Below are 25,574 nucleotides of genomic sequence, written 5' to 3'. Positions count from 1 at the left end.
TCATAGGAAATTACTACATTTTCTATACTCCTCCTTTACATGAAGTTTCACCCTAAGGAAAGTGTACCGTATGTATAGTAACAGTGCTTGAGCCTGTCTAACTCTCTCTAGTCTAGATGATTTGGATTGGGCTGCATCATTTGGTTTGAATCAAGTGGACCTTTTGGCTGATTGATTTCTGGTGAATCAGTTGGTCATCTACTTATGTGCTTCTTGGTTTTAGAATGCGCACTTTCAGAAAGATCCTTCGACACTCTGGGTTGATCACTAAAAAACAAGTCCATCCCAGTCTTTACAGTGTCCTTACGTCCTTGTGCAGTGATGGTAGATTCTACTCAGACCTTAAAGCAGGTATAGGACAACCTACTCAGTAGCCTGCTGTAGGAGACCAAATGATTGTTTGTCATTAGATATTTGTTTGTCATAAAACATAAGGCCATACATAAGACAAACACTGGACAGAAGTGTGTCAAGATCATACAATAGATTACACATCCTCTGACAGTTGTGAAAACATTAGAAGCTGATTGGCTACACACAAAGACCAGCTGATTGGCTGGCCACACACAGAGAGTTGCGACTGGAGAACAGTAGTGATTAGCTGATTGTGTTTACAGCTGATTGTATTTAACATAAGTATAACCTCCTTGGACCATGACAATCCTCACTTGCTCTCTATTGTTTTTATTGTACAGTATTGTGACAGTACCACATTGTCATCCACACATTATGCATACACCAAAGCCTTCAGACAGACTCCCCAGGGGGGTTTCAGGAGAGGAACTTTTCCATCAACTCCAGCAGTTCAGTGGAGCAGTTTAAGCTCTGCAGGCCCAGTAGCATGTTCTCCTCACGGGTCTGTGCTCCATGCTCCTCCCCCTTATAGTTCCCATCGTCTCTGACGGGGGGCTGATGATGATGTGTGGAACCTCAGAGTCTCTGTGTTTGTTGTTCAGGGTCCTGGGGGTCCTGGGGGGTGAGGCTGGTGGTGGGGCGGGGGGGAGCTCCTCCACCTCCTCCTGAGCTAACTGGGGGGCTCTCTCCTGGGTCTTCTCCTCCTCCTCCGCTCCCTCCTCCTCCTGCCACCCCTCCCCAGCCTCCTCCCTGGTCATAGATTCAGACACCAGGTCGTGGTCACAGCTGCTCAGTGAGCCCCTCTCGGGGACAGTAGCCTAAGGGGGACAAAGACTATTAGAGCACCAAATAAATGGGGCGTGACTTACATTTTTACCATCGTCATCATTTTTAATTAGCTAATATTTGGATGTTTTTCAAATGGTAACTTCTCAACTACATTTTGAAGAACTCTGTCTGTTCCATTGCAAATGATTGCAAATTGCGTTTAAAATTGTTGAAAATAATTATGTTTTCTGAACATTTTAGAAGCACCTGTGCACCTGAGTACATCAGGCACCAGCTGTTGTTTTATTTTCTAATTCTGCTGTCAGCCCGACAGGTTCGTATCATTTTCAGAATAGCATTTACAGCGCCTAAGACGTGTGTTTAAGTGACTGTTGGCCACAGAAACAGTGCAAGGCTCTACCCACCCACTCACTCCTGTCTTGAACACGTACCTTACCTTTTCCTGCCTGCTGCTGGGCTGACTGTCTGCACTCCTTCACTCCCAGAGCTCCAGAGGAGTGGCTGATTCTCAGAGACTGGCTCTGCTGGTCCAAGGGGTCCAGCTCCACGTCACTCCACACCTGCTGTGAAAGTTACACACAACACAGGTCCAAGTCAGCCAGGTCCAAGTCAGCCAGGTCCAAGTCAGCTAAGTCAGCCAGGTCCAAGTCAGCCAGGTCCAAGTCAGCTAAGTCAGCCAGGTCCAAGTCAGCCATGTCCAAGTCAGCCACTGGTCAGTATATGTAATGTAGCTGTACATTCCGTTTCAAGAAAGTATGCCTATATAACAGGGGACACCTGTTTCCCCTACAGACCTCTCCCCATGGGCACCCCACACCAAACACACAGAACCCCCATAGAGAGATCATCAGACCAATAGCCGCTGGTCACTCAGCAGCTGAGCTCTAACTAGCATGTACACACATAGTCAAGTTATTGGTGTGCTGCTGGATGCCTGTGTGTGATAGCCAGTTAGTAAAGAGCCCTGGGATGTGTCAGGCAGTTTGTGTCTCAGCCCCAGAAAGGTTTTTAGTCTTTGTCCTCACTCAGCAGCTGAGCTCTAACCAGCATGTAAACACATAGTCAAGTTATTGTGTGTTATGCCCATAGGGGGCACGTACCCCCTCAGATTTGTCCTGTTTATAAAAAATTAAAAAATTAAAAATAAAAATGTTTGTTTTGTTTTTTCTCTGTAATACTACTAGCCACTTAGCAATTTTATGAAGTTGGCTTTAGCTAGCCCAGATAGGTTCCCAATCTTCCAACCTCATATCTAGCTACCAAGAAGCGATTTCAGGCTACCAATCAAGTTAGACTAGCTAGCTTGTCTAACTATCTTAGCTGGCATGCCTGGTGGCAAGGTTGGTAGACTTTAGAAAAGCAAGCAACAACTAAATAAGACTCACATTTCTTTCAATCTTTTACCCAGATTTTAGCAGAGATGCACAGAAGCATATTTAGTTTCTTTAAAAAAAGAACCACCAGTCAGGAGGATACAGACAGCTCAAGAGGTATGCTTAGATATGCAGAAAGAATAAATAATTTTGACATTAAACATAATGATTATGGCTATAGATTGCAGGAAAAAGCTGTTTCAGGTGTGAAACAATGCAAAATTCTCACACTTAACCAGTAAGGCTACCATAGCATTCTACAGCGATACGCCATCCCATCTGGTTTGGGCTTAGTGGGACTATCATTTGTTTTTCAACAGGACAATGACCCAACACACCGCCAGGCTGTGTAAGGGCTATTTTACCAAGAAGGAGAGTGATGGAGTGCTGCATCAGATGACCTGGCCTCCGCAATCCCCTGACCTCAACCCAATTGAGATGGTTTGGGATGAGTAGGGCCGCAGAGTGAAGGAAAAGCAGCCAACAAGTACTCAGCATATGTGGGAACTCCTTCAAAACTGTTGGAAAAGCATTCCAGGTGAAGCTGGTTGAGAGAAAGCCAAGAGTGTGCAAAGCTGTCATCAAGACAAAGGGTGACTATTTGAAGAATCTCAAATATAAAATATATTTAGATTTGTTTAACACTTTTTTGTTTACTACATGATTCCATATGTGTTATTTCATCGTTTTGATGTCTTCACTATTATTCTACAATGTAATTTTTTTTTTACAAAATAAAGAAAAACCCTTGAATAAGTAGGTGTGTCCAAACTTTTGACTGGTAGTATATATATGTATATATATATATATATATATATATATATACAGTGGGGAGAACAAGTATTTGATACACTGCCGATTTTGCAGGTTTTCCTACTTACAAAGCATGTAGAGGTCTGTAATTTTTATCATAGGTACACTTCAACTGTGAGAGACGGAATCTAAAACAAAAATCCAGAAAATCACATTGTATGATTTTTAAGTAATTAATTTGCATTTTATTGCATGACATAAGTATTTGATCACCTACCAACCAGTAAGAATTCCGGCTCTCACAGACCTGTTAGTTTTTCTTTAAGAAGCTCTCCTGTTCTCCACTCATTACCTGTATTAACTGCACCTGTTTGAACTCGTTACCTGTATAAAAGACACCTGTCCACACACTCAATCAAACAGACTCCAACCTCTCCACAATGGCCAAGACCAGAGATCTGTGTAAGGGATAACATTGTAGACCTGCACAAGGCTGGGATGGGCTACAGGACAATAGGCAAGCAGCTTGGTGAGAAGGCAACAACTGTTGGCGCAATTATTAGAAAATGGAAGTGGTTCAAGATGACGGTCAATCACCCTCGGTCTGCGGCTCCATGCAAGATCTCACCTCGTGGGGCATCAATGATCATGAGGAAGGTGCGGGATCAGCCCAGAACTACACGGCAGGACCTGGTCAATGACCCGAAGAGAGCTGGGACCACAGTCTCAAAGAAAACCATTAGTAACACACTACGCCGTCATGGATTAAAATCCTGCAGCGCACGCAAGGTCCCCCTGCTCAAGCCAGCGCATGTCCAGGCCCGTCTGAAGTTTGCCAATGACCATCTGGATGATCCAGAGGAGGAATGGGAGAAGGTCATGTGGTCTGATGAGACAAAAATAGAGCTTTATGGTCTAAACTCCACTCGCCGTGTTTGGAGGAAGAAGAAGGATGAGTACAACCCCAAGAACACCATCCCAACCGTGAAGCATGGAGGTGGGAACATCATTCTTTGGGGATGCTTTTCTGCAAAGGGGACAGGACGACTGCACCGTATTGAGGGGAGGATGGATGGGGCCATGTATCGCGAGATCTTGGTCAACAACCTCCTTCCCTCAGTAAGAGCATTGAAGATGGGTCGTGGCTGGGTCTTCCAGCATGACAACGACCCGAAACTCACAGCCAGGGCAACTAAGAAGTGGCTCCGTAAGAAGCATCTCAAGGTCCTGGAGTGGCCTAGCCAGTCTCCAGACCTGAACCTAATAGAAAATCTTTGGAGGGAGCTGAAAGTCCGTATTGCCCAGCGACAGCCCCGAAACCTGAAGGATCTGGAGAAGGTCTGTATGGAGGAGTGGGCCAAAATCCCTGCTGCAGTGTGTGCAAACCTGGTCAAGACCTACAGGAAACGTATGATCTCTGTAATTGCAAACAAAGGTTTCTGTACCAAATATTAAGTTCTGCTTTTCTGATGTATCAAATTCTTATGTCATGCAATAAAATGCAAATTAATTACTTAAAAATCATACAATGTGATTTTCTAGATTTTTGTTTTAGATTCCGTCTCTCGCAGTTGAAGTGTACCTATGATAAAAAATTACAGACCTCTACATGCTTTGTAAGTAGGAAAACCTGCAAAATCGGCAGTGTATCAAATACTTGTTCTCCCCACTGTATATATAGGCGAATCCTGTAAAACAACACATTTCACTGCAGCTATCTGGTGTATGTGACAGTAAAACATATAAACATCTATATATATATATATATATATATATATATAGATATTGTCACATACACCAGATAGGTGCAGTGAAATGTGTTGTTTTACAGGGTCAGCCATAGTAGTACAGCTCCCCTGGAGAAAATTAGGGTGAAGTGCCTTCCTCAAGGGCCAGCCACCTTGCCGTTTACATAGTGACATAGTTAAAAGACCTCACACACGTGATGGTTTTGTCCAGATTACATGTTCAGTAAACTGTACTGCACTGCTGTGTTTTTCTTTTTTGTGGGCAACATATTTATGAATTTTCTCAGAAACATACATACAACATAATGGATTGTAGTACAACAAAGCAGTGCATTGCTGCGTTTGAACATTTATTTTCATGTAGCCTTGACTCCAGTCTTTGTGTGTGCCTGGCAACGTGAGACAACTATTCTTGTTATATCGTGCAGCATCTATCTACCCCTACCCACACCAACTCACTGTGTCTCCGGTGGACACAGAGGACACTTTATGGAACTTGGTCTTGGAGGTGGAGGACTGTCTGCTGAGCATAGGGTCCCTGAAGGAGGACTCGCTGTTGGACACCGAGATACAGCCCTTCCTGGGGGGCTGGGCCAGGAAGTGCAGACAGGGAACCTTCTCTGCCAGAGTGTCTCTGTATGGGAGAGTCAACAAAGGAGAAAGGAAAGGAGAGTGGTGAAGGAGCATGCAGAAACCAAACCCTCCTTATTGTCATCATTACCTAAGCCAGTTGTAAGTTAACAAGTCAGTTGTTAAAGGAGTCTCATCTGGACGGCCAAGCCCAATCACACCAAAGGAGCCCTGGGGGCAACTTTCCAAAACAAACCTTAGGTCATGACAGGTTAGGACAGTACATACCTAGGGGGAGAATCTCGACTGCGTACTCCTTGCGTCCTCTCTCCTTGCCTCCTTCTCAAAACCCAATGGATGAGAAAGCTAGAGGTCCCTCCCCTCTGACCTTCTCCTCCAATGGGTTTTGAGAAGGAGGCGAGGAGAGAGGAGAAAAGACGTGAGGAGTATGAAACTGAGATTCTCCCAAGGTGTTTTGAGTTGTGCCCTAGTGGAGGAAGACATTGAAATGACTGTACTCACCTGTACTTAGAGTGGATGATGGCATAGATGAAAGGATTATAGATGGCTGAGGCTTTGGCAATGACAGCAGGGACGGCCTTGGAATAGGGACTGAGGGCACTTCCATAGCTGATAGGAGAGATAACATGAATAGGACACTACAAGCCTCACAGGTATGTAAAGTAATCTGAATCCCTCAGGTTTTACTGACAGTATGCCATTCTGCTCTGCTTCCACCCTCTAACAATACGATTGTAGTCTTAACTGTATGTGTGTGTACAGTATGTCTGTGGATGGTCAGTCATGCGTTGGCCAGTCCCTGCCTGTCTGTGCCTTGGTCAGTCTGTTTGCACTGCCTGCCTAGGTGCAGCCTGTTTGTATGGCTCGGCAGTGGCCCAAAGATGGAGTGAGCAGGAGGAATCATTCGCTTGATAATCCCTTTCTCTCCGACAGACTGCACTCCATCTCTTAACATCCCCTCTCCTGGAGGTGTGAGCAAGGCCTGAACAGTACACGCATGCCTAAGCTGCTGCAGTACATACAGGATGCTCCCCATACACAACTCTAAAAAACATCTGTTTCAAACAGTCTCTGACCCTGACAGCGTTTCTAAACTCCCAAAACCGTCTGTCTCAGACTCTCACCTCTTCGACAGACGTGCCTGCCATTCCGAACCAATCCCAGCCTTACTCTGAGGATTTGGAGTGCGATTCGGAGAGAATGTATCACCAATTCTTCTGCATTACCCCAAAGTTCTGCAGCAACAACAATTCTCAGCTTCATATCTGAATCAACACAGTCAGATAAAACCCCTATTCATGACTCCTGATCTTTCATACCCAGATCACATGCGCCTTCTAACTATAATCATTGCCTAAGAGACTCAACAAGTACACTACACAAAAGTATATGGACACCCCTTCAAATTAGTGGATTCGGCTTTTCAGCCACACCCGTTGCTAACAGGTGTATAAAATCGAGCACACAGCCATGCAATCTCCATAGACAAACACTGGCAGTAGAGTGGCCTTACTAAAGAGCTCAGTGACTTTCAACAAGACAGTTTGTCAAATTTCTGCCCTGATAGAGCTGTCCCTGTCAAATGTAAGTGCTGGTATTGTGAAGTGGAAATGTCTAGGAGCAACAATGGCTCAGTCGCAAAGTGGTAGGCCACACAAGCTCACAGAACGGGACCGGCGAGTGCTGAAGCGCGTAAAAATCATCTGTCCTCTGTTGCAACACTCACTACCGAGTTCCACACTGCCTCTGGAAGCAACGTCAGCACAAGAACTGTACGTCGGGAGCTTCATGAAATGGGTTTCCATGGCCGAGCAGCCGCACACAAGCCTAAGGTCACCATGCACAATACCAAGTTTCGGCTGGAGTGGTGTAAAGCTCGCCGCCATTGGACTCTGGAGCAGTGGAAATGCGTTCTCTGGAGTGATGAATCATGCTTCACCATCTGGCAGTCCGACGGACAAATCTGAGTTTGGCGGATGCCAGGAGAACGCTACCTGCCCGAATGCATAGTGCCAACTGTAAAGTTTGGTGGAGGAGGAATAATGGTCTGGGGCTGTTTTTCATGGATCGGGCTAGGCCACTTAGTTCCAGTGAAGGGAAATCTTAATGCTACAGCATACAATGACATTCTAGACGATTCTGTGCTTCCAACATTGTGGCAACAGTTTGAGGAAGGCCCTTTCCTGTTTCAGCATAACAATGCCCCTGTGCAAAACGCGAGGTCCATACAGAAATTGTTTTTAGAGATTGGTGTGGAAGAACTTGACTGGCCTGCACAGAGCCCCATCGAACACCTTTGGGATGAATTGGAACGCCGACTGCGAGCCAGGCCTAATAGCCCAATATCAGTACTCGATCTCACCAATGCTCTTGTTGCTGAATGGAAGCAAGTCCCCGCAGCACTGTTACAACATCTAGTGGAAAGCCTTCCCAGAAGAGTGGAGGCTGTTATAGCAGTAAAGGGGGGACCAACTCCATATTAATGCCCATGAATTTGGAATGAGATGTTCGACGTGCAGGTGTGAACATACTTTTGGCCATGTAGTGTAGATCGTGGCCCGTAATTCATAAAGCTTTTCAGAGTACGAGTGCTGATCAAGGATCAGATCCCCCATGTCCATGTCATCTTATTCATAATTATCTAGAAAGAGGCTAAACGTATCCTAGATCAGCACTCCTACTGAGACGCTTTATGAATATGGAACCTGAACCCCATTCAAAACTCCATAGTTACCCAGCCCAGGCGATGAGGGTGACGCAGGCGTAGGGAGACCAGGACATCACGTAGACGATGATGACCACAAAGGCGATCTTGGCCAGCTTCCACTCTGTCTTGATGGACTGCTGTTGGATGAGGGTGGACTTCCTCACCTGACTGCCCAGCTTCTCCATGTCTCTGTGGGCATCGGAGAGTGGATGAAGGAGATGTCAGAGGAAGACAGACAAACAGAGGGCCCCATCATCTGGATGTGTGTTTGATTGTGTGTGTGTGCATGCGTGCATATGAGTGTGTGTGTGCGCGAGCGCATATATACATAGTATATGTATAAGTATGTATGTGCACAGGGGCAGTGGTGTAAAGTACTTAAGTAAAAATACTTTAAAGTACTACTTAAGTAACTTTACGTTACTATTTATATTTTTGACAACCTTTACTTTTACTTCACTACATTCCTAAAGAAAATAAATAATGTACTTTTTACTCCATACATTTTCCCTGACACCCAAAATCAATCAATCAATCAAATTTATTTATAAAGCCCTTTTTACATCAGCAGATGTCACAAAGTGCTATACAGAAACCCAGCCTAAAACCCCAGACAGCAAGCAATGCAGATGTAGGAGCACGGTGGCTAGGAAAAACTCCCTAGAAAGGCAGGAACCTAGGAAGAAACCTAGAGAGGAACCAGGCTCTGAGGGGTGGCCAGTCTTTTCCTGGCTGTGCCGGTTGGAGATTATAAGAGTACATGGCCATTAAGGCCAGATTGTTCTTCAAGATGTTCAAACGTTCATAGATGACCAGCAGGGTCAAATAATAATCAGTGGTTGTAGAGGGTGCAACAGGTCAGTACCTCAGGAGTAAATGTCAGTTGGCTTTTCATAGCCGAGCATTCAGAGGTCGAGACAGCAGGTGTGGTAGAGAGAGAGAGAGTTGAAAACAGCAGGTCCGGGACAAGGTAGCACATCCGGTGAACAGGTCAGGGTTCCCTAGCCGCAGGCAGAACAGTTTAAACTGGAGCAGCAGCACGACCAGGTGGTACTCATTACATTTTGAATGCTTAGCAGGACAGAAAATGGTCCAATTCACACACTTATCAAGAGAACAACCCTTGTCATCCCTACTGCCTCTGATCTGGCGGACTCACTAAACACAAACGCTTCATTTGCAAATGATGTCTGAGTGTTGGAGTGTGCCCCTGGCTATCCGTACATTTATAAAACAAGAAAATTGTGTTGTCTGGTTAGCTTAATATAAGGGATTTTAAATTATTCATAATTTTACTTTTTATACTTAAGAACATTTTAGCAATTACATTTACTTTTGATACTTAAGTGTATTTAAAACCAAATACTTTTAGACTTTTACTCAAGTAGTATTTTACTGGGTGACTTTAACTTTTACTTGAGTCATTTTCTATTAAGATATCTTTATTTTTACTCAAGTATGATAACTGAGTACTTTTTCCACCACTGCACAGGGGCATGGTTGTGTGAATGTATCAGCTTACCTACTGGCGGTGCGTATGGCCAGGAACATGCAGAGGTAGCAGTAGGAGATGATGCCAAGTGGGATGAAGAACACAAAGACGCATAGCATCAGAGTGTAGCTCCTATTGGCTGGTGTGGAGGTCACATAATCCCACGTACAGGAGGTCATCAGGCCCTCAGGGATATAGGAACCTGGAGAGGGACAATGGGTTAGGATTAGTGTTGGGGTTAGGGTTAAGGTTCAGGTCACGGTTGGGGTAAGGGTTAGGGTTGGGATTAAGGTTACAGTCAGGGTAAGGGTTGGGGATCAAGTGTTTGAGAAAGAGAGAGGAGATTATTGTATCAGTACACCTGTAGAGAGAAGAGGAAGAGTGATAGGAAAGTGAGAGAGTTGTAGAGATAAGATAAAAGGATGGTAGTCTGGTCCCAGATCTGTTTGGGCTCTTGCCAACTCCATTAGTGTCATTGTCTAGCAAAACATGGCATGACAATTCCCTAAGAAGTTGGCAAGACAGCAGAAACAGTCAGAAAACTGGCACCCAAAAGGATGGCGTAAGTGGAGGGAACTCACTCCAGCCCAGGAGAGGCGCCAGACTCCAGGCCAGCGAATAGAGCCAGACAATGACGATGACGACGGAGGTGCGGCGTTTAGAGGTCCAGTGGAGGGCCTGTAGGGGCTTGGTGATGACGATGTAGCGGTCAATGGAGATAGCCAGCAGGTTGATCATGGAGGTGATCCCAAATAAAGCCCCACAGAAGGCGTACATCTTACAGCCTGAACATAAATCATTTAGAGATCTTACAATCTGAGTAATCTCAGAGGATAGAAGATTAGTAGGGGTGTAACGATCCATCTACTACATCGATGTATCGATTTATATTCCTATGATCCAACTACATCGATCTGTGCTCGGCGAGTTGGCCTTTTGGACAACATATATCAATCTAACATCGTTTTAAAATGTAATAAATCGATTGTATCGATACTAGGAAATAACCCATTGGATTTAAGCACGTCAGACTTTATATGGACGTTTTTTCTTAGCACTTTTAATGATAAAGGCTTTAAACATTACTCGATTCAGTCTGCCTATCCGTGACGTCATCGCCCCGCGCCAGCAGCAGCGCAAAGGCGCAAAGACAACAAAACATAGCATGGCGGACGACAGAGGAGAAGCCGACGAGCGAGAAATTATCAAGCCACCATTGCGGTCCTTACAAGAAACAGGAATCTAGGAAACTTCACCTGCACTGTCCAGTATCCAGGTATTTATTTCAGTCACACTGGTTGAATTTTTGGCTAAAAGGTTACTGAATCGATTTCAAGTCACTGAATCGTTTCGGATCGTATCGTTCTAAATGAACCAATATCGTCCTTGAATCGTATCGACAACCACGAATCGTGATACAAATCGAATCGTTGTTAAAACGAATCGTTACACCCCTAAAAATTAGTGATGCAGATAGATGGAATTTCCACATAATTAATTTGATTAGTATTTTTTGTTCAGTATGGACAGCGTAATTAAGCTCAAATGACCAAAGTAGCTGAAGCTTTCCATTAAGACAACTGATCTGATGTGGGTATTTTACCAAACTTATGGGATGAAGGTAAAAGTACCTGTTTCTCCAAAAACCCACTCCTTGTAGAGACAGTTGACAAAGAAGATAGGGGACTGTGTGATGGCCATGAGGAAGTCACTCACTGCCAGATTCATGATGAAATAGTTGGGAGGAGTCCGGAGCTTCTTGTTACTGAAATACAGAACAAATATACAGTCTTTATGATTTCAAAAAATCTATTCATTGTCATTAGCTTACTACTCATTTAAGAATTTACATGTATCTTTATCACTAAAGCTTTAGCATTATAACAGAATAGCTTCTATCCAGGTAATGAAATAAAGATAATGTCAAAAGGCAAGGATGCGATGCTGTACTTTCACGTTAGTCAAAAAGTGCAACCACTGGAACATGACCCCACACTCAGTTTGCTAACTACCTCCCCGACCCCACTCCCCTATGTGAACTGAATTCCTTAAAGTGAATGTTTCTCACTCTCTGCCAACCATTCTAATTCAGGATGTAGAGTCTGAGTGGGTGAATTATCATTACACGCATCCATGACTGTTATTTTGATTAAAGTTGCCCATTAATCCTACCACAAACACAATTCAGCATAAGTGATGCTCAGCGATCAGCCATCACCTGCTGACAACCAGCCACCTCCCCAGTCTCCTCCTCACCAGACCAATCCCTCACTCTCGCCTCGCCCAGAGTCAATACACTCACCATTATCCCTCCTAGCAGCAGGGGTCATCCCCTACCTAGAAATACCTCCTGTTTTCCAAGAAACTAGACTGGCTCACAGCATCAGGGGAAATCAGACAGGCCGGCCCAATACAAATACAGAGGGTCAATCAAAGTTAGTAAGTCATATCCAATGGCATGGAAAAATCCACATATTTTGCTTGAGAGTGTGTGAATGGGTGAGTGAGTGCCCTCTGCCCTCTGCCCTCTGGCCTCCCACTGTGAACATGGCCTGATATCTGTTCTGAGTGTTTTGTGCTAAATAATGTTAACAACGTTTAGATAGAGAAGTGACATGTTGGATTAGTGGAGAGCGGCGCATTGCAGTTGTTGCCAGCTTCAGTAGGAGGAAGCTATGCTGCCATGCACTCATGTGGATCTGCAATTTGATTTGCACAAATCAAAGAGGAGACGTGATGCAATCGTTTCAATGGTCTCCAGGCATCTCTCTGAGGTCCTTAACTAAACACAAAGGACTCCACGGCCTGTGGGGCTCTCACGCATTACTAATAGAGAGGATGAGGAGTACAAGGAGGAGAGGGTGGTAATGAAGGTAATAGATGCTCTTCTTAATGCACTTGAGCCAATCAGTTGTGTTGTGACAAGGTAGGGGTGGTATACCCCTACCTTGTAGCTCAGCTGGTAGAGCACGGCGCTTGAAACGCCAAGGTAGTGGGTTCGATCCCCGGGACCACCCATACACAAAAATGTATGCACGCGTGACTGTAAGTCGCTTTGGATAAAAGCGTCTGCTAAATGGCATATTATTATAACCCTAAAGATCCATATTCTGAACAGAACAGCTCAAATAAGCAAAGAGAAACAACAGTCCATCATTACTTTAAGACACGAAGGTTAGTGAATGCGGAACATTTCAAGAACTTTGAACATTTCTTCAAGTGCAGTCACAAAAACCATCAAGCTTTTGCGATGAAACTGGTTTTCCGCCACAGGAAAGGAAGACCCAGAGTTACCTCTGCTGCAGAGGATAAGTTCATTAGAGATAACTGCACCTCAGATTGCTGCCCAAATAAATGCTACACAGAGTTCAAGTAACAGACACATCTCAACATCAACTGTTCAGAGGAGACTGCATGAATCAGGCCTTCATGGTCGAATTGCTGCAAAGAAACCACTACTAAAGGACACCAATAAGAAGAAAAGACTTGCTTGGGCCAAGAAACACGAGCAAAGGACATTAGACCGGTGGAAATCTGTCCTTTGGTCTGATGAGTCCAAATTTGAGATTTCTGGTTCCAACCACTGTGTCTTTGTGAGACGCAGAGTAGGTGAACGCATGATCTCCGCATGTGCGGTTCCCACCGTGAAGCATGGAGGAGGAGGTGTTATGGTGTGGGGGTGCTTGCTGGTGACACTGTCGGTGATTTATTTAGAATTCAAGGCACACTTAACCAGCATGGCTACCACAGCATTCTGCAGCGATACGCCATCCCATCTGGTTTGGGCTTAGTGGGACTATCATTTGTTTTTCAACCGGACAATGACCCAACACACCTCCAGGCTGTCTAAGGGCTATTTGACCAAGAAGGAGAGTGATGGAGTGCTGCATCAGATGACCTGGCCTCCACAATCACCCAACCTCAACCCAATTGAGATGGTTTGGGATGAGTTGGACCGCAGAGTGAAGGAAAAGCAGCCAACAAGTGGGAACTCCTTCAAGACTGTTGGAAAATCGTTCCAGGTGAAGCTTGTTGAGAGAATGCCAAGAGTGTGCAAAGCTGTCATCAAGACAAAGGGTGGCTACTTTGAAGTATCTAAAATATAAAATATATTTTGATTTCTTTAACACCTTTTTTGTTACTACATGATTCTGTGTTATTTCATAGTTTTGATGTCTTCACTATTATTCTATTCTATTATTCTATAATGTAGAAAATAGTAAAAATAAAGAAAAACCCTTGAATGAGTAGGTGTGTCCAAACTTTTGACTGGTACTGTACATCATATGATTAGGACCTCACGGCCCTTTGAAATGACAAAAACGCATTCTTAAAAGGATACTTTGGGATTTTCCCCAGTCCGATGAACTTGTGGATAACAATTGTATGTTTCTGTGTCCAGTATGAAGAAAGTTAAATGTAGTTTCGCGAGCCAATGCTAACTAGTGTTAGTGCAATGACTGGAAGTCTATGGGTATCTACTAGCATGCTAATATCCCGAAGTATCCCTTTAAACACGGAGGCCTTTTAAATGTGTAAATTGAAAAGAAACATACAGTACTGTATATGGAGTTACACACACTGTCCACAGACAGTTGTCTTTGATGGCTGTCATACATAACGTGTGCAATTCTTCCTGCACACTGGACAAATCTGTGTCAGTGAGCATTAAAAAGCTGATGCCTCCCTCGCTTTCCCCTTTGATGTGAAATGTAAATAATTGCCTTTGCACATACACACACATCATCACAGGGTAGCATATGGTCCAAGTTAATTAAGCTCAAAATTCACTGAGTTTGGAATTTGTTATGTAATGATGGCACTTGTACTGAAGCATTTTATTACTTTTATCATGATGATTAGATAATATTATCATAAAACAAAAATTACTAAAACAGGTGTAAGGTGATATCATTTAAATCACCACCATTGCTTTTAGGTTTAAAAAACATCCTTGTGTTTCTATAGTATAGTTATACCACAGTGTGTTTCTATAGTATAGTTATACCACAGTGTGTTTCTATAGTATAGTTATACCACAGTGTGTTTCTATAGTATAGTTATACCACAGTGTGTTTCTATAGTGTAGTTATACCACAGTGTGTTTCTATAGTATAGTTATACCACAGTGTGTTTCTATAGTATAGTTATACCACAGTGTGTTTCTATAGTATAGTTATACCACAGTGTGTTTCTATAGTGTAGTTATACCACAGTGTGTTTCTATAGTATAGTTATACCACAGTGTGTTTCTATAGTATAGTTATACCACAGTGTGTTTCTATAGTATAGTTATACCACAGTGTGTTTCTATAGTGTAGTTATACCACAGTGTGTTTCTATAGTATAGTTATACCACAGTGTGTTTCTATAGTGTAGTTATACCACAGTGTGTTTCTATAGTATAGTTATACAACAGTGTGTTTCTATAGTATAGTTATACCACAGTGTGTTTCTATAGTATAGTTATACCACAGTGTGTTTCTATAGTGTAGTTATACCACAGTGTGTTTCTATAGTGTAGTTATACCACAGTGTGTTTCTATAGTATAGTTATACCACAGTGTGTTTCTATAGTGTAGTTATACCACAGTGTGTTTCTATAGTATAGTTATACCACAGTGTGTTTCTATAGTGTAGTTATACCACAGTGTGTTTCTATAGTGTAGTTATACCACAGTGTGTTTCTATAGTATAGTTATACCACAGTGTGTTTCTATAGTGTAGTTATACCACAGTGTGTTTCTATAGTGTAGTTATACCACAGTGTGTTTCTATAGTATAGTTATACCACAGTGTGTTTCTATAGTATAGTTATACCACAGTGTGTTTCTATAGTATAGTTATACCACAGTGTGTTTCTATAGTGTAGTTATACCACAGTGTGTTTCTATAGTGTAGTTATACCACAGTGTGTTTCTATAGTATAGTTATACCACAGTGTGTTTCTATAGTGTAGTTATACCACAGTGTGTTTCTATAGTATAGTTATACCACAGTGTGTTTCTATAGTATAGTTATACCACAGTGTGTTTCTATAGTGTAGTTATACCACAGTGTGTTTCTATAGTATAGTTATACCACAGTGTGTTTCTATAGTGTAGTTATACCACAGTGTGTTTCTATAGTGTAGTTATACCACAGTGTGTTTCTATAGTATAGTTATACCACAGTGTGTTTCTATAGTATAGTTATACCACAGTGTGTTTCTATAGTATAGTTATACCACAGTGTGTTTCTATAGTATAGTTATACCACAGTGTGTTTCTATAGTGTAGTTATACCACAGTGTGTTTCTATAGTATAGTTATACCACAGTGTGTTTCTATAGTATAGTTATACCACAGTGTGTTTCTATAGTATAGTTATACCACAGTGTGTTTCTATAGTATAGTTATACCACAGTGTGTTTCTATAGTGTAGTTATACCACAGTGTGTTTCTATAGTATAGTTATACCACAGTGTGTTTCTATAGTATAGTTATACCACAGTGTGTTTCTATAGTATAGTTATACCACAGTGTGTTTCTATAGTGTAGTTATACCACAGTGTGTTTCTATAGTATAGTTATACCACAGTGTGTTTCTATAGTGTAGTTATACCACAGTGTGTTTCTATAGTATAGTTATACCACCGTGTGTTTCTATAGTATAGTTATACCACAGTGTGTTTCTATAGTATAGTTATACCACAGTGTGTTTCTATAGTGTAGTTATACCACAGTGTGTTTCTATAGTATAGTTATACCACAGTGTGTTTCTATAGTGTAGTTATACCACAGTGTGTTTCTATAGTATAGTTATACCACCGTGTGTTTCTATAGTATAGTTATACCACAGTGTGTTTCTATAGTGTAGTTATACCACAGTGTGTTTCTATAGTATAGTTATACCACAGTGTGTTTCTATAGTATAGTTATACCACAGTGTGTTTCTATAGTGTAGTTATACCACAGTGTGTTTCTATAGTGTAGTTATACCACAGTGTGTTTCTATAGTATAGTTATACCACAGTGTGTTTCTATAGTATAGTTATACCACAGTGTGTTTCTATAGTATAGTTATACCACAGTGTGTTTCTATAGTATAGTTATACCACCGTGTGTTTCTATAGTATAGTTATACCACAGTGTGTTTCTATAGTATAGTTATACCACAGTGTGTTTCTATAGTATAGTTATACCACAGTGTGTTTCTATAGTGTAGTTATACCACAGTGTGTTTCTATAGTATAGTTATACCACAGTGTGTTTCTATAGTATAGTTATACCACAGTGTGTTTCTATAGTGTAGTTATACCACAGTGTGTTTCTATAGTATAGTTATACCACAGTGTGTTTCTATAGTATAGTTATACCACAGTGTGTTTTTATAGTATAGTTATACCACAGTGTGTTTCTATAGTATAGTTATACCACCGTGTGTTTCTATAGTATAGTTATACCACAGTGTGTTTCTATAGTGTAGTTATACCACAGTGTGTTTCTATAGTGTAGTTATACCACAGTGTGTTTCTATAGTATAGTTATACCACAGTGTGTTTCTATAGTATAGTTATACCACAGTGTGTTTCTATAGTATAGTTATACCACAGTGTGTTTCTATAGTATAGTTATACCACAGTGTGTTTCTATAGTATAGTTATACCACAGTGTGTTTCTATAGTGTAGTTATACCACAGTGTGTTTCTATAGTATAGTTATACCACAGTGTGTTTCTATAGTATAGTTATACCACAGTGTGTTTCTATAGTGTAGTTATACCACCGTGTGTTTCTATAGTATAGTTATACCACAGTGTGTTTCTATAGTATAGTTATACCACCGTGTGTTTCTATAGTATAGTTATACCACAGTGTGTTTCTATAGTATAGTTATACCACAGTGTGTTTCTATAGTGTAGTTATACCACAGTGTGTTTCTATAGTATAGTTATACCACAGTGTGTTTCTATAGTGTAGTTATACCACAGTGTGTTTCTATAGTATAGTTATACCACAGTGTGTTTCTATAGTATAGTTATACCACAGTGTGTTTCTATAGTGTAGTTATACCACCGTGTGTTTCTATAGTATAGTTATACCACAGTGTGTTTCTATAGTATAGTTATACCACTGTGTGTTTCTATAGTATAGTTATACCACAGTGTGTTTCTATAGTATAGTTATACCACAGTGTGTTTCTATAGTGTAGTTATACCACAGTGTGTTTCTATAGTATAGTTATACCACAGTGTGTTTCTATAGTATAGTTATACCACAGTGTGTTTCTATAGTGTAGTTATACCACAGTGTGTTTCTATAGTATAGTTATACCACAGTGTGTTTCTATAGTATAGTTATACCACAGTGTGTTTCTATAGTATAGTTATACCACAGTGTGTTTCTATAGTGTAGTTATACCACAGTGTGTTTCTATAGTATAGTTATACCACAGTGTGTTTCTATAGTATAGTTATACCACAGTGTGTTTCTATAGTGTAGTTATACCACAGTGTGTTTCTATAGTATAGTTATACCACAGTGTGTTTCTATAGTATAGTTATACCACAGTGTGTTTCTATAGTGTAGTTATACCACAGTGTGTTTCTATAGTATAGTTATACCACAGTGTGTTTCTATAGTGTAGTTATACCACAGTGTGTTTCTATAGTATAGTTATACCACAGTGTGTTTCTATAGTGTAGTTATACCACAGTGTGTTTCTATAGTATAGTTATACCACCGTGTGTTTCTATAGTATAGTTATACCACAGTGTGTTTCTATAGTATAGTTATACCACAGTGTGTTTCTATAGTGTAGTTATACCACAGTGTGTTTCTATAGTATAGTTATACCACAGTGTGTTTCTATAGTATAGTTATACCACCGTGTGTTTCTATAGTATAGTTATACCACAGTGTGTTTCTATAGTATAGTTATACCACAGTGTGTTTCTATAGTGTAGTTATACCACAGTGTGTTTCTATAGTATAGTTATACCACCGTGTGTTTCTATAGTATAGTTATACCACAGTGTGTTTCTATAGTGTAGTTATACCACAGTGTGTTTCTATAGTATAGTTATACCACAGTGTGTTTCTATAGTGTAGTTATACCACAGTGTGTTTCTATAGTATAGTTATACCACAGTGTGTTTCTATAGTGTAGTTATACCACAGTGTGTTTCTATAGTATAGTTATACCACAGTGTGTTTCTATAGTGTAGTTATACCACAGTGTGTTTCTATAGTATAGTTATACCACAGTGTGTTTCTATAGTATAGTTATACCACAGTGTGTTTCTATAGTATAGTTATACCACAGTGTGTTTCTATAGTATAGTTATACCACAGTGTGTTTCTATAGTATAGTTATACCACAGTGTGTTTCTATAGTATAGTTATACCACAGTGTGTTTCTATAGTATAGTTATACCACAGTGTGTTTCTATAGTATAGTTATACCACAGTGTGTTTCTATAGTATAGTTATACCACAGTGTGTTTCTATAGTATAGTTATACCACAGTGTGTTTCTATAGTATAGTTATACCACAGTGTGTTTGTATAGTGTAGTTATACCACAGTGTGTTTCTATAGTATAGTTATACCACAGTGTGTTTCTATAGTGTAGTTATACCACAGTGTGTTTCTATAGTATAGTTATACCACAGTGTGTTTCTATAGTATAGTTATACCACAGTGTGTTTCTATAGTATAGTTATACCACAGTGTATTTCTATAGTATAGTTATACCACAGTGTGTTTCTATAGTGTAGTTATAACACAGTGTATGTGGATTGTGTTTCTATACAATGTGTGGGGGAGGTGAATGGTAAAAAGTGTGACTCCAGCAGAGATTGAATGGTTGCAGGGGAGTACTGTGTCGCAGCATTAGTCAAGGATCTTCTTAATGCACAAAGCATGTCAGCAGCACACCCAGGGAACCTGGCAGTCTCTTCTGCCGTCTCCACAGCTGGCGCTACTGCCGTGTGGAGTCAGCCACTCTGACAGCTAGCAGAATAAAGCCCCTAGCTCGGCGTCAGACACGCTCCTACCAGATGACCTAAACTGTAGCTATGTACAGCCTAGTGAGCTCTTCCATCTCATATAGCGCAAGGGAACAGCAAACCTGGATTCAGAAAACAAATAAAGCAAGACCTCACGGCACAACACCTCTCCCCTATGTGGCCTACTTTGTATGTGTATGTACTGACGTGTATGTATAACTGATAGATGGACGCGCGCACACACACACACACACACACACACACACACACACACACACACACACACACACACACACACACACACACACAAGGCACTTAAAACTTTTGTCTTGCCCATTCACTGTCTGAATGGCACACATACACAATCCATGTCTCAATTGCCTCAAGGGTTAAAAATCCTTCATTAACCTGTCTCCTCCCCTTCATCTACACTGATTGAAGTGGATTTAACAAGTGACGTCAATAACGGATTATAGCTTTCACCTGGATTCACCTGGAAATGTGAATGGAAAGAGCAGGTATTCTTAATGTTTTATATACATTGAATATACCAAACATTAGGAACGCCTTCCTAATATTGAGTTGCACCCCCCTCTTCTTCCCTCAGACCAGCCTCAATTCGTTTGGGCATGGGCTCTACAAGGTGTCAAAAGCGTTCCATGTCCAAGGCTTAAAAATCCTTCTTTAACTTCTCCTCCCCTTCATCTACACTGATTGAAGTGGATTTAACAAGTGGCATCAATAAGGGATCATAGCTTTCACCTGGATTCACCTGGTCAGTCTATGTCATGGAAAGAGCAGGTGTTCTTAATGTTTTGTATACTCAGTGTGTATATACAGTGCTATGAAAAAGTATTTGCCCCCTTTCTAATTTTCTCTACTTTTGCATATTTGTGATACTGAATGTTATCAGTGTCACGCAATGGCATTGAGAGCCTGGTTTTCTTTAGTTGGTTTGGTCAGGGTGTGAATTTCTATGTGTAAGATTCTAGATATTGTAGATCTATTTTGGCCGGGTGTGGTTCCCAATCAGAGGCAGCTGTCGATCGTTGTCTCTGATTGGGGATCATACTTAGGCAGCCATGTTGCCTACCTATGTTGTGGGATCTTGTTTCTGTGTGTTTGGCTTGTTTGATGTTAGCCTTTAGAACTTCACGTTACGTTGCTCTTGTTGTTTTGTTCAGTGTTTATTTAATAAACGAACATGTATGCATACCACGCTGCACCTTGGTCCAATCCTGTACTCAACGAACGTGACAATCAGATCTTCAACCAAAACCTAATATTAGATAAAGGGAACATAAGTGAACAAATAACACAACAATTACATATTTATTTCATTTATTTCATAAACAAAGTTATGCAACACCCAATTCCCCTGTGTGAAAAAGTAATTGCCCCTTACACTCAATAACTGGTTGTGCAACCTTTAGCTGCAATGACTCCAACCAAATACTTCCTGTAGTTGTTGATCAGTCTCTCACGTCGCTGTGGAGGAATTTTGGTCCACTCTTCCATGCAGAACTGCTTTACGTGTGGGTTTTCAAGCATGAACTGCTCGTTTCAAGTCCTGCCACAACATCTCAATTGGGATTAGGTCTGGACTTTGACTAGGCCATTCCAAAACTTCCAATTTGATGCTTTTTAGCAATTTTCATGTAGACTTGATTGTGTGTTTTGGATCATTGTCTTGCTGCATGACCCAGCTGCGCTTCAGCTTCAGCTCACAGACGGATGGTCTGACATTCTCCTGTAGAATTCTCTGATACAGAGCAGAATTCATGGTTCCTTCTATTAAGGCAAGTCGTCCAGGTCCTGAGGCAGCAAAGCATCCCCAAACCATCACACCACCACCACCATGCTTGACCTTTGGTATGATGTTCTTACTGTGGAATGCAGTTTGGTTTTCGCCAGACATTACTAGAACCATGTCGTCCAAAAAGTTATACTTTTGAATCATCTGTCCATAGAACGTTCTTCCAAGAGTCTTGATGATCATCCAGGTGCTTTTTGGCAAACTTGAGTCAACTTTTTGGACGAGATGGGTCCCATTATGCCTGGCGAAAACCAAACACTTCATTCCACAGTAAGAACATCATACCAAAGGTCAAGCATGGTGGTGGTGGTGTGATGGTTTGGGGATGCTTTGCTGCCTCTGGACGTGCAATTTTGTCACAATTCCACAGATGTCTAAAGTTTTGAGGGAGCGTGCAATTGGCATGCTGACTGCAGGAATGTCCACTAGAGCTGTTGCCAGAGAGCATAATGTTCATTTCTCTACCATAAACTGCCTCCAACGTCGTTTTAGAGAATTTGGCAGTACATCCAACCAGCCTCAGAACCGCAGACCACGTATAACCACACCAGCCCAGGACCTCTATAATCCGTTGACGTAATTTGTTAAATATATATACAGTGCATTCGGAAAGTATTCAGACCCCTTGACCTTTTCAACATTTTGTTACGTTACAGCCTTTTTTCTAAAATGGATCAAATTAAATGTTTTCCTCATCAATCTGCACACAATACCCCATAATGACAAAGCAAAAACAAGTTTTTAGACATTTTTGAAAATGTATTAAAACAAAAAAATACCTTATTTACATAAGCACTGTATACAGTTCAAGTTTGGAATGTCTACAATTTACATACATTTAAAAATATTAACATGTAAAGTATTTTTTCGTTATGTGTCGGACCCCAGTAAGACTAGATGTCGCCAATGGGGCTAATGGGGATCCTAAATAAAATAAAAATCAAAGCTCTTTGCTCAGGTAGAAATTAAACACATGTTAGAATGGGATATCGCTGTAGAACTGTGAACAAAATGAATTGGATCACACATTTTCAAGCATTCAAATAAGTAGGTAGCCTGTGCATATGACAATACCTAAACAAATCCAAATCAAATCAACTATCATAGGTATGTCATGCCTTAGTGGAAGAGAAAATGTCTCTGTGCTCTTAGATCAGTAATTTAATGTGCATTGTTTTCGGTCAAAGCAGTAGTAGACCTAGCTACTACGTCAGCTCTGTCAAAGGTTTGCTATGACCGAAAGTTAAGAACATGAAATTACTGAAATTAGCAGAGACTTTCTTCTTCACTGTGGTCTCTAATCTTCCTGCACCTTTGCTACTTTGACTGAATGGTACAATATGTATAGTAGATTTCTCTAATGCCTTCCATGAACGGGGTCTATGAAGGGTCACAGTGTCTAGAGGAATGTCTTCTCTCCAACTATGAAACACTTCATGATTTGAGAGTAGGGATAAGAACCAAAATACACGGTGGTCCTCGAGAACTCAATAGTTGAAACACCCAGCCACATAACTCCTATTATTTGTTTATTTTTATTTTGGTGAATTACATGTAAAATAGACAGCTGTATGTTTGGCATGCCATTCATTAGTTCTATATCTGAGAGCTCCAGTTTGTTGTTCAATGTGAACTAAAAGTAAATCAGTGGTGTGTCACCACCACGCCAGGCCAGCCAGCCGGACAATGCATGACTTCCGTCTGTCACGCAGCATTAGCAAGCCTCACTCTGTCGCTTCGAGCACCGTCGAAAATAAGTCTTAGTGTCAGAACAGTACCATGTCAAAACACATGACGCTCAAGATCACACCACTCTTCATTGTTCAATCAAACACGTCATCCTGCTGCAACCTTTGAGGTTCACTTTCTCTCAGCTGGCCAATGATGAACCAGGGACAATGATTTATGAATAGTGACTACACCATTACCGAAGACCTGAACACAAACAGTTTTTAGGAATTTGAAAGGATAGGATTCTGTAATGAGCAGGCAGATGAGGACAAATCACAGAGCTGAAACCAAAGGGTGTGAAAATCCGGGAAATAGAAGATGTAGTTGAAATGTGAGGCATGCCTGTTCTTCAAAAATCCAAATACCCTGCATGGACAAATCTCTTCTGCAAACACTTAGAAATTACTTTGTTGAATAAAAAAAAAACTGGTTTTGAGGGGAAAAAACTGAAACACATCAGCCTGGGTGCAGATCTGCAAGAGAGCATAAACAGACTTGTACCCAAGCTAGAAACACTTTCCTCTCTTCTCCAACAGGTAAACTTCCCTCAGGTACTGTGGCCTACCTGAAGAAGGCGTACATCACCAGGGCGTTCCCACCGACCCCCACCGCTCCGATCACCACAACAAAGCAGGCTACGATGTAATGAGCGTGGTCTGGCACGTCCACCTTCCGGAAGAAACCTCGGTCCATGTTGTCCATGCCTGGGCCAGAGAGAGAAGCTCAGTCCATATGAACAATCTAATGCATCATACAACACTTTCACTAAAGCACTTTAACCACAGAGCTCTCGCTCTCTCTTTCACAACATCTCTCTCGTGACACTTTCTCTCTCTCTCGCGCTCTCTCCAGTTATGTTTCTCCTTTTTCTCTCTCTTCTCATTATATAAGACTGTGTACCATGAGCAGCCATTAACATATCTGGGGTCTACAAATCAAACAAACCACCCAGTCCCCTCTGCATATTCACTCATGTAAACCTTTGTTGCTTTCCTTCAGTTCACCAACCAGAAACAGTTTCTCCCATTTCCTAATGTCATTTATTCAGACAGGCTGGCTTGCCTTCTCAAGCTCTGTTCAGCTGAAATGTCACACCCTATGTCTCATCATAGCAGTGGAACAATGCACAGAGTCAACATATTCATAAAGCATGTACTGTATACTAGGCGTTTCCTACTAGCGGGGACTGTGAAGAGACACACACACAAAGGTACAGACACGCATACATTGTAATATTGTTGTATGGTGGTATTAACATTTTGTATTGTACATTTTGTATTGTAGATATGTAGTGGTGAAATAATGTTATATGATGTACTGTTTTATCTTTTGTTTTATATGTAATGTAAGTGCTTTAATGTGTTTGGACCCCATGAAGATTAGATGCTGCCTTGGCAGCAGCTAATGGGGATCCCTAATAAATACAAATACATTTTAGGAGTGTGAATTGTAGGGATGAGTGGAATATACAAGCTGCTGTGATGTATTAGTTTTTATCGGATATACACTTCCTGCTGTAGAATAATAGGTTGCTTACAACAAGTCGCTGTCATGAGTTATTTGTTTCTATCAGACAAAGTTTCAATAGGTTTGACATGATTACAGCAGATGCCAAATGTGTAAGCAACTCTTTCCTCATAACTGTCTTCCATGGCATTTGTCTTGGCTCTATGATATCAGTAGTGAACATTGACTGATTTCCATCCCATCCAGAATGGAACACGGTAGTAAGACAACAGCTCTCATAACTAATCCAGACGTATTATCTGACCCCATCATCCTACAGGTGAAATGTGTCCTGTGGTTCAGATATTGATCACTTCCAGGTAGAGCCTTGAGGTTGAGCTGCTGAGGTGCAGTCTACATAGCTTTACATAACTATGTCTAGACAGGGGTTCCAGGCCACTGGACAGCAATAAGATTTAGAAACCTCGAAAGTCCTACTCCAGTCTCTATTTTAGCTAATTTGCCTCAGGGCAGCAGGTAGCCTAGCGGTTAGCGTGTTGGGCAAGTAACTGAAAGGTCGCTGGTTCAAATACCTGAGCTGACAAGGTGAGAAAATCTGTTGATTTGCCCTTGAGCACTTAACCCTACTTTGCTCCAGGGGTGCTGAACTACTATGGCTGACCCTGTAAAACAACACATTTCACTGCACCTATCCAGTGTATGTGACAATAAAACCGTTAAAAAAAATGTATTTATCACCTGATTTACTTAACAAAAGGCACATC

The 25,574-nt window shown here is 41.3% G+C and overlaps 1 protein-coding gene across 1 annotated transcript; it reads right to left on the bottom strand.

Moving 5' to 3' along the window:
• Nucleotides 1-818: 818 nt before the first annotated feature.
• On the bottom strand, nucleotides 819-24,045 carry LOC311136366 (melanopsin-B-like; the record flags this gene model as incomplete). The annotated part of the gene is made up of 9 exons (XM_084170471.1): nucleotides 819-1,172; nucleotides 1,575-1,706; nucleotides 5,477-5,651; nucleotides 6,110-6,217; nucleotides 8,343-8,504; nucleotides 9,838-10,009; nucleotides 10,389-10,592; nucleotides 11,439-11,572; nucleotides 23,909-24,045. The coding sequence occupies 9 exons, from the start codon at nucleotides 24,043-24,045 to the stop codon at nucleotides 819-821; spliced, it is 1,578 nt and encodes a 525-aa protein (XP_084026597.1).
• Nucleotides 24,046-25,574: the final 1,529 nt, after the last annotated feature.

Source organism: Coregonus lavaretus (assembly GCF_964263955.1).
Source record: "Coregonus lavaretus genome assembly, chromosome: 10".
Classification (NCBI taxonomy): Eukaryota; Metazoa; Chordata; class Actinopteri; order Salmoniformes; family Salmonidae; genus Coregonus; species Coregonus lavaretus.
The sequence above is the reverse complement of the archived record's forward strand: the minus strand, read 5'-3'. Positions and strand labels throughout refer to the sequence as shown.